This window comes from Pelmatolapia mariae, linkage group LG16_19 (genome assembly GCF_036321145.2).
Source record: "Pelmatolapia mariae isolate MD_Pm_ZW linkage group LG16_19, Pm_UMD_F_2, whole genome shotgun sequence".
In the NCBI taxonomy this organism is placed as follows: domain Eukaryota; kingdom Metazoa; phylum Chordata; class Actinopteri; order Cichliformes; family Cichlidae; genus Pelmatolapia; species Pelmatolapia mariae.
The window spans coordinates 16,468,259-16,479,521 of record NC_086241.1 but is presented as its reverse complement, the minus strand read 5'-3'; the positions used below and the strand labels follow the sequence as shown (position 1 = coordinate 16,479,521).

Below are 11,263 nucleotides of genomic sequence, written 5' to 3'. Positions count from 1 at the left end.
TAAAGCCATTTTTCTCTTGGACTCAGTTTGTGTGAAAACTTGTTATGAGATCACTGTGAGCAAGTTCAGTTACATTCTGACCAATACTGTCGAAGCAGTAACAAACGCTTCATCGTGGCAGCACATCAGTCAATTGGCTGGATGAGTTAAACATGTGACATAAGTCTCGATCCAGCAGACGTGTGGTCTAAAACTAAAAACAGGCAGTAGTCAGTGTTTGTAACAGTTTATTGAAACTTTTGCCTCACGACAATGATTTCATATCTAATGCTTTCAACTGTCAAACTGCTGGTGTTACAGTTTTAATTAAATACTTGACAGAAATCGGTGATTACAAATAAACAAGTTTCTCTCACCTCTACTCTGCATGCACAAAGCTATTTTAACAAAAGTAATCTATCTGGAAAATAACCTACTACTACTGAACATGATCCACTCAGACAACTGCAGATAGTGTAACATGGAAAACAAGGACTTTTGTCAGTTTAGCTGAATGAGCCCAAATAATACAACCACAGCACTAAAATACTGTATTAAGTTTCCTTATAGGATGCAGAAGAATCATGTGGAAAAGAGTTCAAGGTTGTAGTATCTTCTTTTAAAAGCATAACAGAAAACCACAAACACTGACCCAATAAACCACACCAGCTGCAACACTCCCAATAAATACCCCCAACATTCTCAAGCTAGCACGTAAAACAAGTGCAATACAGCAATTTACAGACAGCAAATCAAACCTTTTTTCCATCATGTTACTTTTTAACCAATACCCTGTTAGAAATGCCCTAATAAATAAACAAAAGAAACACGAGAAGTGCTTAGAAGAGAGCAGCTTAAAAAAAAGCAAAGCTTTTAATTTCACATCAGCTGTGCTTTTCTTTCAAAGTAACAGACTCCACAAAAACAGGGGAGAGAAACTCTACGCACAGATAAACTGTAACAGGAGAAACTAAAGTTCACCATAATTAAAACAGACAAAGGAAAAGCTTCAAAGCAGCAAAGCAAACTAAACTTTTGCTGGTACCTGTAAGGACAACCTGACACGAGTTCAGAGCTTTAATACATTGTCCTCCGACCCCGATGGCATTGAACCCTGCAGACCGCTTGTTTTGCTGAGACCTCTGCTAATACAAACAATACAACATGGCTTTTGAGTCTTATTCTTAAAGCATCACAAAAATTATACAAGCCCTGATAAACACATCAGGTGATCTTTAGCTCATCACAGACAAACGTGACACCTTTGCAAGCTTTGTCCACCAGAGAGCGCTGACAGCTGTGCAGTACCATCTTGCTCATCATTTAAAGGGAAAACATGAATCTATGTTTAAATTGTTGATTTCTCTGCACCTGCAAGTTTTTCATGTCAAATATAAATATAAAACATAAAAAACATGCAGTGTGTGTTTGTTGAAACCTGGTCCTGGTAGATAACAGTTAACATTTAAGATGAATGGGGAAAACCAAGAGCTGCTGCACTTTAAAGTATTGATCATAACAAAGCTATTGTTCCATGTGGATTATATGGCACTAAAACTTTGTTCTGTTATTCTTTAAGCTTTGTTTGTAAATAACTGAAGGGTTTGATGTAATTACTGCCACACGCTCACACATTCAGTTACGTCTCTTGCGCACTTTGATTTACATTTGATCTACAAGCTACGAAATGTCGTCATGTCCTTTGGCTCTTTGCTCGGGACACACCAGTCGTCGGCCTCGTGGATGGTGTTGTAGTGTTTCCAGGCTGACTTGTTGTACACCGGGAGCCTCTCGATTGACTCTGTGGATAGTGCCTAAAACGTGATTGAAGGGGAAAGAAAAAAAAAGATCCTTTACGAACGTGCTCTTCTCTCTAAAAGAGGCACTAATGCTGCTTCTGTGAAACTGGGTTACCCGTATGTAGATCACAGCATCGATTCCGTAACCCTCCATAGAATACAACTTGAGGTCTCCTTGAAAGTAGCGGGCGTACAGTCGTGAGATGGGCAGCCCATACCCATAACCAGCCTAAAGAGAAATGAAGCAGAGTTCATCCAGACAAAGTCTGAAACAGCAGAGCAGCTAGCAGCTCCATGACAAAGACAGCATTCACTGGAACAAAGTGACTGGCTGTGGATTTTCTCTGGAACATAGGGGAAAATTGCAGCAGTGCTTTTTGTTTTGATAGGAGGGACGTGTGAAAGCCCTGCAAAAGCCAAGTATGTGTGTCGAAAAGGAACTCTAGAACTTCAGGGCGTATACGGGATAGCTGGATACCTACCCCAGCTGTGGAGACGCTGGTACAGCTGTTTCCATTTTCAAACACTCACTGATTGATTGATTGATTTCTCTTTCACACTGATTCAGTCACTAGTGATGATAAATTAGGAGTATTCACCAGAGGAGCAGCACGTGAGCCGTCGATGCTGGGTCTCGGAGCAGTCGAGTACGTGTAGGTGAACAGCCTGTCGATTTTACGCAGTGGCACACCTCCTCCACGGTCACTCACCTCACAAAGCAAACAGCATGAATAAACACAAGCTCCTCCAAAACATACACAAAAACCTGAAGGAGTTTTCAATGCCAAGTTTGCTGCTTTAACCTTTACTGTACAGGAGTTTATCTGCACATTTACCTTGACTGTGAGATCTTCAGTTCCCAGAGCAACCTGTGTATGGATAGAAGGGTACTCCATGGCATCTCCGTATAACTCCATGGTGGCCCTCATGGCGTTCTGTGACAAGTGTTTATCCAAATGTTTAACATTGGAAAAGAGATATTTTGAAATATAAAATGCTGACATATATGAAGACAGGCTTTTAAAAAGCACCTTATAGAGTTCAAACACCATGTGATACAGATGAGATGGAACATAGACCATGGTGACAGGTTTTCCCTTCTCTTTGGCTATCAGGACAAACAGATGATTGGAAAGTATTTGATTATGTTACAATTCATTCATTAACCAGTTCAAAGTGCGGCATCATTGAAACTGTTTGTGTTGTTTCTTCTAACTACATAAATTACCATTGAATTCCTCCAGGACCAGCTCAGGAGAGTTCATGTAATACCGATCACAAAGGTTTCTTGCATTTTCGTAGGCATCTACAAGGAAGTGGTTTGTTTTGTTACATGGTGCTTGCAAACTGGAAGAACAGCATAGATTTACACTTTGCTCCGGCATATTTCTATAAATATAAGAAAGTGTCACCTCTGATAACCTCGCTGACCCGACAGTGTGGATCAATACTGCCAATCTGTTTGGGGTGTGCAGGATTCACCTTCCCTCCAAAGAGCAGAGCTACAGAAAAACACACAACATGAACAGTGTGACGTGTTAATACTTACTGATATTTGTCTCTGTAAGTTCAGGGTTTAATGTGAGACTTTTTGATTAGAGCTAAAACAAAACTGAAGAGCAGTACCATCCTGAGGGGGCCTGAGCCGTAACAAGTTCTTCCAGTGTCACCATGTGCAGCAAATTCTAATAAAATCTTTGGTTGAAATTCCATCCATGCTTATCTGGGTTCAGGTCACAGAGTCCACCCTAAGCAGATATGCCCAGACCTCCCTCTACCCATCCACCTCCTCCAATTTAAGCCAGAAGAGAGCCATAATCTCTCCAACGTGTACTAGGTCTCTTCCAGGGCCTTCCGCTGGTAGGATATACCTGAAACACCTCATGCATTGATTAGGCATCCTGGTCAGATGCCTGAACCACTTGAACTGGCTCCTTTAGATATGGAAAAGTGGAAACTCTACTCTGAGCCCCTTCTGAATGACTCACGGTATTTAGTGATGTCCAAAATAAGCCATATTTTATTTATTTATCTACAATGTTTTTATAGTGTAGCTTTATGCAAGTGAGCTTGTTTTGGTCTTTGCTGTCTGTAAATAAAACACAAGTCATTTAGTTTTCGTGCAACTGCCAGAAAATGACACTGGGTGGAGTCTGTTGATTCCTGGTTTACTGTAGCAGACCTCAGATATCTTATCAGCACAGAAGTCTGGCTCCTGAACCCGAGGGCTTTCATTTCCAAACAAGTACAGCTCAGCAAAAAAATACAACATGTGCTCACTGTGCTGGTTGAGCAGCATCCGGATGGAAATCCTGCTCATGTAGAAGCGATCTAGAAAATACTGAACATTCTGGCTGACGATGGGATCTGTGCCATACGCCTCCTTGTACTCCACAACGCCCTGAGCCATGGTGGGAATGACATCATTGTGGCGATTTCTGATATTTATCACAGCATCTGTGAAACTAATTGAAGACATAAAAATTAAGGCAATGCGTGAAAAGAATCTGCAGGAATAGATGAGCTGTTGCAGTGGTTAAAAGAAGAAACCTACTCATATGTGACTTTCTCGTCGTCTGCATTTTTGTCTTTGAACTCCAGAATCTCCTGCAGACTCTGCATGTACCTACATGGGGGAAAATGATCTTTTTGTATTTTACAGACTGGCAAGAGTTAAATACTGTTAATTCGTTAAAATTAAGTGAAAAATAAGGAAAACCTGCATACCAGCTCTGGACCAATCGGACTGATGGAGTCCTCAATAAGTTGTCTGGCAGCAAGTTAATTTCCTTCATGATGTTGGCCAGCCTCACAGGTAACTCCTGTCTGAGGAAGTTGAAGGATGTTTTCACACATGCATTTTCTGAACCTGAGAGAGAAACAAAAGGCACAAATGCCACATTACTACAGTAAAGGGATAAAGTGTAAAATAAAACAAGACAGTAGTTTCTCTGTGTAATATTAAGCCTTAAGCCACCCTCATTTTTTAATAATTTTGCTTGAAAAATGGGAAACAGGTGGAGCAAGCTACTGAAACATGTGCAAAGATACATATAAATACAAATATACAAGGCAAAAACAAGTTTGATAGTCCATACTTCAGCAAGACAGCCTGAACTCTCTTTGTTAGAGTTTTGCCCCATTTCTAAAGAACATGATAGTCTAAGGAGCTTGGAAAGAAAGCGAGTGGACTTCTGTAAGTTTCTTGAAGAAGTGGGTTTTGTCTATTAATTTGGTCAAATCTCTTAAGGGAGAACTCCCACAAGGCATTAAATACTTGGGACTCTCGGGCATTTGGTTTTGGAACTGAAGAAGCCTCTCCGATGTGAGGTGAAATGTCTTCAAGACACTTATAGAAGTCCAGTCACTTTCTTTCCCAGCTCCTTAAACTACCATGAACAGGATGACTGAGAACCTACAAAGACATCTGCTGCAGATAGTTTTTAGGCCTGGCACTTCTTTTTTGTGCCCTACTTGTCCAGTTTCCAGTTTAAACAAATGCAAGGATTACTATGAACACTAATAAAGTCTGGTCCTTAGAAGCATTACTCAAATAAATCAACACTTTTGCACAATCCTGTAAATGTAACATGATAAAAGTTTTTCCATGTCACCCACTTCCAGTTAGCATCAAGGCTGGATTACATATCAGATGCAAAACTACCCCCAAACCATTCAGGCTCCATAACCTCTTATAAACTGTAAACTTTCCATAGTTTCAGCAAACTGGACCATTTTCAGTATGAAATAGAGAAAATCAACCAATCAATCAAGGGCCTAACATTCATTCCTACATACAAGTATTCAAGCTTGACTTACACAGACAGGGCATATATCCCATTAGTCATGTGTTAAGAGATACTTTAAAATCCCTTCCTGTTTAATACGAGGAAGTGTAATAAGGGGATGCTAGATGATTTTAGGAGTATCATTCGTCTTGTGAAATACATCCTTGTGGTATCAACTACCTTTACATCACAGAAGGAAAAGCTTGTGTTATGTGCAGTCCGTACCGTGTGTATGGCAGTTATCCTCGGTTTAACTTTACATTAGTTTGTTTTTTCTATTTTCATATTCAGTTTCCTGAATGTGTATGAGTCATACACGTTGTATGATGATTCTCCGTATTTTAGGCCAGAGTATCGTTAACGATGTAGTAAAGCATTATGTTAGTAAATATCTACTAGTCTTGCAGCTTCTTACCAAAATCCAGAAACTGCTTCATTGATAGAGGGGAGGGTGAGAATTTGGAATAGTAGTCGATGTCCTTCCCTATGGACACGCTGCTCCTCAGAAACCTTAAAATCCTCATGCTGGCACGTTTTGTATTGCCTCACCTCCAGCTGTGACTGCTGCTTAATAAATAAATAAACAAACGGTACTCTCTTTTTTTTTTTTTAGGTTTAATTGCAGTTAGCATTCACAGCAACAGAGCCTAGCGAAGGTTGCAGCTTGGTTTGCTAATCTGTGTTGACACGAGCTTGTTAGCTAACCTCAACAGCCTGCCAACACACAAGTAATTAATGATTTGCTTTTTCGTAATTTGGTGCAGTTTCAGCCTCCATTCTCAGAGCTCCGGCACTGTTTTTCTAAATCGCCTTTTACTTCAGCTTCTCGTGGTCGGATGCCTGGAAGAGGTAGAAAATTGTCACCATGGAAAGGAGAGTGTTCGGCCAGTAAATTCAAAGAGTCACAGCGACATCAAGATAAGCTACCTCTTCAAGCAAACTTTATTGACCAAAATTTGGTGTAACGTTATAGGTAAACGTTACACAGCCAAACTTTTAACGTTGAAAAACAATCGAGGAGTTTTTCAGAAGTTCCCGTAAAGTTTGTTAACTGGTTTCTTGTGGTTTTGAAGCAATTTTTGAGTTAAACTAACATAGGCGTGTACAACAAAATAGAAAAATATTCGTTTTGCTCTAGACAAACGTTATAATAACGCGCCCTCTTGTTACTTAAAATTATTTGTATCTTAACTTTATAGAATAATGTTCATTTTATGTAACTTTCGATTTTGGTGGGAAGCAGCTCGCACTGCGTACAAACGTAAAACCTCTTGTTGTTAATTTGGTCTTTGATAACTTGAGCGTACTAATCTCCGACGTATGTCTGCCAGGTGACAAGCCAAACCAATCAAAGTTTGAGTTGTCTGAAATTGTAATTCTAATTGGTCTTTAGACCTGCCAATATTACTAAGAAAGGCGGGTTGTACTCCGCTAGACAAAATACAGGGCAAACAAACAGTTTGTTTTTCAGGCCAACTGCCGTCATTTCCTTTAGTTGACTACTGAACTGCCTACTTGAAAAAGTCTCGAGGCGGCTGGCCACGTTTTTAAGAAGGATATGTTGCCAGTTTTTTATCATTGTTACGATTAAAGTAACATCAAGAAGGGTGTAGTCAACGTTATTAGACGCCAACGTCTAGAAAGCCGTCGTAAAAGAGAAGCCGATTCTTCGGTAAGTTCCCCCTGGTGTGTGTGTTTGTGACCCGCCAAAAGCTAAATGATTCAGCGAGGAAGTAACCATTTTGTGCGTTAGTCGATTTTAATAATGTTAATTTTTTTATCTTTAAGGAGAAAATGAGCGGCGCTTTCACCTTTGGGCAGCCCTCTTCGGGCTTTACTTTCGGAACGCAGAAAACCACAGCCTCGGCCCCGGCCCCGGCCCCTACCACCGGCTTTGGACTGACAACGTCCACTCCTGCAGCCACCGGAGGAGGCTTCACTTTCGGCTCATCCATCCAGACCCAGAGCACTACCAACCCCACCGGTGGTTTCAGCTTTGGCACACCAGCAAAGTCCACAGCAGCCGGCGGGGGTTTCTCATTTGGGGCACCCACCACAACGTTTGGAATGAATGCAGCTCCTCCAACCACAACAGCAGCTTCAGGGTTGACTTTGGGCTCCACGGCGACTCAAGCAGCAGGGTCGGGGTTCACTCTGGGTGGAGTTTTGTCTGCGCAGGCCACCGCTACTGCACCTGCAGGAGGGGGCTTCACCTTTGGAGCTGCATCTCAGGCTCAAACCCAGCCTGTAGCAACAGCCGCACCGGCAGCCTCCACAGCACCAAGTGGTCTCTCATTTGGAGGGTTCAGCTTCGGAGCTACCAAGGTCCAGGTGACATCAGCGGCAGCCTCCACCACCACAACCAACACCAGCACCACAGGTGGAGGCTTCAGCTTCGGCACCAGTGCTCCCTCCAGCCTTGCCCAGCCAACCTCCACCGCTGCTGCTGCCACAACAGGACAGGGTGGAGGGTTTACCTTTGGGATTAAACCGTCATCAACCCCAGCTCCTCCTGCATCCACCCAGGCCCCACCGTCTTTCGGGCCTTCTCTCTTCGCTCAGCCTGTCACAACAGCTGCTGCCACAGCAGCAGGTCCCGGCTTCGCTTTCAATGCTGTTTCAGCTTCAGCAGCAAGCACATCCACAGCAACAACCACAGCTACTGGTGGAGGTTTGACTTTTATGATCAAACCTCTGGTTCCAGCAACCACCACATCTGCCCCCCCCTCTACCGCTACAGCTGCAGCCTCCACGACGGGTACTGTTACAGGCTTCTCGCTGGGAGCCAAAACTTCATCGATCACAAGCACCACGACAGCTGCTTCAGCCACAACCACTGCCAGCACCACCGGCACAGCTCCTCCAGTGATGACCTATGCCCAGCTAGAGGGGCTCATTAACAAGTGGAGTCTTGAGCTGGAGGACCAGGAGAGACATTTCTTACAGCAGGCAACTCAGGTGAATGCCTGGGACCGCATGCTGGTGGAGAACGGGGAGAAGATCACATCCCTCCACAAGGAGATGGAGAAAGTGAAGCTGGATCAGAGGAGGCTGAACCAGGAGCTGGATTTCATCCTGTCCCAACAGAAGGAGCTGGAAGATCTGCTCTGCCCCCTTGAGGAGTCGGTAAAAGAGCAAAGTGGAACCATCTACATGCAGAACGCCGACGAGGAGCGTGAAAGAACATACAAGCTCGCTGAGAACGTGGACGCACAGCTGAAGAGGATGTCGCAGGACCTGAAGGAGATCATCGAGCACCTGAACACGTCCAGCGGCCCGGCTGATACCAGTGATCCGGTAAGATGACACCTCCAGTTTTTGATAATCGATAAGATTAACAAAGATTTGCTCATGTAATTCATGTCTAATTTCCTTTTTTCATCATCAGCTGCAGCAGATCTGTAAGATCCTCAACGCCCACATGGATTCACTTCAGTGGATCGATCAGAACTCTGTTCTGCTGCAGAGAAAGGTTGAGGAAGTGTCCAAACTTTGCGACACTCAGCGAAAGGAGCAGGAAAAAACCTTCCGATTAACATTCGACTAATCTGCAGTTAATACTTGTGTGCTTACATTTTTACTCTGCAATCAGAGGTGTCATCAGGGCTTTAGATGGTGTAGATCCAACCTTCATTACTGTTATTTTGAGTTTTCTTGGTTGCATAAAGATTGATATTTTCAATCCATTTGCCTTTAGAGTAGTGAAAATTATCCTCTCTTCCTATGTCAATTGTTATGTTTAAGTCTGATTAAATAAACCTTTGGAATGGAAGTCGTTTTTTGTTTTTTAATTATCGGGCATTAAATACATTATTCTTTTCTGTGTCAGAGGGAATGCTTTGTTCACACATCCGGTTCCCCTGTAATAGCTGAATTACAGCCAAGCATATATATATATATTTTTATAAGAGAGGTGTGGATGGAATTGGTTTATTGTATTCACAGGTTTAAGTTTGTGCAGTAAACAAAAAACAAACTGTTGATGGACAAATAAGGCAAACACGAACTTCTACCATGCTGCATCCCCTTCTGGTGCAAACAAGCCATATCTCTTATTACTAAAGATAACAGTTTTTCAAAGGTTGTCAACATGGCACGTTGAACAGGCCACATAATACTTCGACTGAAACGGATGCAGGATTTGCTCTTTATTTTGTTAGAGTGGCAGCTGAAAATTTTTTGCATCATTAATCATTTCCTGCAGGAACCTTTTGGTGATACTCAAAGCGCTTCCATCACAAGGATCAAGGTCTAAATTAAGTTTCTGGGACTTCATTAAAGTGCTGTTTCCTGATTTTGGCACTTGTTGATAAGTCGGCTGGCTTAGCCTCTAAAGCAGGGGTGTCAAACTCATTTTGGTTCATGGGCCAAATACAGCTTAACACCACTGTATAACTTTAATTTACTTTATACTTTATTTTCCCTGAAGAAGAAACTTGTTCTGGATCCCAAACAAGAAAAAAAGGTTTTTATAACTATAATAAAAACTTTCAAGAAATTCTAACTAAAAGTAAAAAATTACTGTAAATCTTAGTTTTAGCATCAGTTATTACAATATTACAACTGATGAGACTTTGATGATTATCGAGACTGAAAGTCAACTGCTTTCAAAGATTTCTGTTTTTAAGGTATTACCTGTACTGATTTTCCTAAATCTTGTGTCTGACATATGCAAATTAAAAACACCCAGACTAATAAAAACTAAACACTTTCAAACAATGACAACTAAACTGAAGCAAGGAAACCCACCGTGGAAGCGAACCAAAAAGAAACTGAATTTAAAAACAAAAAAAATCAAATTGAAATAAAGGTTAAAAAGTAATTAGATAATGCAAAACTATAAGAAGAAGAAGCAATGAAAAGCACCCTTTAATTACAAAACAATGAACAATCTGAAATTTAATTTTAAAAAGCAGGTTAAAAAAAAAAGCTTTCTATCAATTTCTACTCCTGTGTAGTGAAGCTGGGCTCACCACAATAAGAACCCCAAAACACATTTCATTGAAAATCTGGAGTAACTAGTGATTTCACTGGACTTTTGACACTTTGCAAAGCCATACATTGCTGATTATGATCATAGCCAAGCTAAGATTTCAGTTTTCATTCGCTGGTTATTGTTTAAAAATGCAGACAAATTGTGCTAGAAGCCTCTTACCTCTACAGTTTACAGCTTTTATTAAGAGGAAGTGATTCTGCCAGTAGAGTCCAATTTTTAGTGCCATAAATAGTTGTTTGTTATGTTTTATGTAATTACTCATTTACATTCTGCCTGACTGGGCTGGAAGAGTCGGGCAGAATGGGTCTGGAAGTTGCAGACAAATAATGCCCCGCCACGCCTGAAAACCTAGGTAAATTATATTATTTAAACAATAAATTACAAAAAGGAATCAATAAATAAAAAATGCAAATGAAGAAAATATAATACAAATCAAAACTCATATATTCAAAATAATATTTAATAGATTTTTTTTTTAATGGCAGAAATAAACACTCAATTTTCAAAAATGAGAGTTTTCTAACAATGCTTCATGGTTCAGACTTTAAAGGGTAAAATGTGTATTTATCAGCCATTAAAAATGCTCATAGGAATAGATCAGCAGATAACTAATATTGGCTGCTAAATCAGTCGGGCTCTTATCGTCAGCATCTTCCAGAGCTTTCAGATCTTGTTCTGAACAATAATTTATAATACCATTA

The 11,263-nt window shown here is 41.1% G+C and overlaps 2 protein-coding genes across 2 annotated transcripts; one reads left to right on the top strand and one right to left on the bottom strand.

Moving 5' to 3' along the window:
• Positions 1–210: 210 nt before the first annotated feature.
• pdk1 (pyruvate dehydrogenase kinase, isozyme 1) lies at positions 211–6,486 on the bottom strand. The gene is made up of 11 exons (XM_063498857.1): positions 5,982–6,486; positions 4,506–4,647; positions 4,333–4,404; positions 4,059–4,243; positions 3,191–3,280; positions 3,007–3,084; positions 2,810–2,886; positions 2,615–2,713; positions 2,378–2,488; positions 1,894–2,007; positions 211–1,793 (listed from the first exon to the last, which is right to left on the bottom strand). The coding sequence occupies exons 1-11, from the start codon at positions 6,088–6,090 to the stop codon at positions 1,653–1,655; spliced, it is 1,218 nt and encodes a 405-aa protein (XP_063354927.1). The 5' UTR covers positions 6,091–6,486; the 3' UTR covers positions 211–1,652.
• A 557-nt stretch (positions 6,487–7,043) lies between these two features.
• Positions 7,044–9,310, top strand: nup62l (nucleoporin 62 like). The gene is made up of 3 exons (XM_063498203.1): positions 7,044–7,238; positions 7,355–8,863; positions 8,955–9,310. The coding sequence occupies exons 2-3, from the start codon at positions 7,361–7,363 to the stop codon at positions 9,111–9,113; spliced, it is 1,662 nt and encodes a 553-aa protein (XP_063354273.1). The 5' UTR covers positions 7,044–7,238; positions 7,355–7,360; the 3' UTR covers positions 9,114–9,310.
• Positions 9,311–11,263: the final 1,953 nt, after the last annotated feature.

What these genes read in the sequence shown, in the direction of transcription:
- pdk1 (XM_063498857.1), bottom strand. Translation starts at nt 6,090, where the DNA reads ATGAGGATTTTAAGGTTTCTGAGGAGCAGCGTGTCCATAGGGAAGGAC. An exon ending in GAAGCAGTTTCTGGATTTTG is followed by an intron (nt 4,648 to 5,981) that starts GTAAGAAGCTGC and finishes TTTCTCTCTCAG; the next exon opens with GTTCAGAAAATGCATGTGTG. An exon ending in TGGTGTTTGAACTCTATAAG is followed by an intron (nt 2,714 to 2,809) that starts GTGCTTTTTAAA and finishes CACTTGTCACAG; the next exon opens with AACGCCATGAGGGCCACCAT.
- nup62l (XM_063498203.1), top strand. Translation starts at nt 7,361, where the DNA reads ATGAGCGGCGCTTTCACCTTTGGGCAGCCCTCTTCGGGCTTTACTTTC. An exon ending in CGGCTGATACCAGTGATCCG is followed by an intron (nt 8,864 to 8,954) that starts GTAAGATGACAC and finishes TTTCATCATCAG; the next exon opens with CTGCAGCAGATCTGTAAGAT.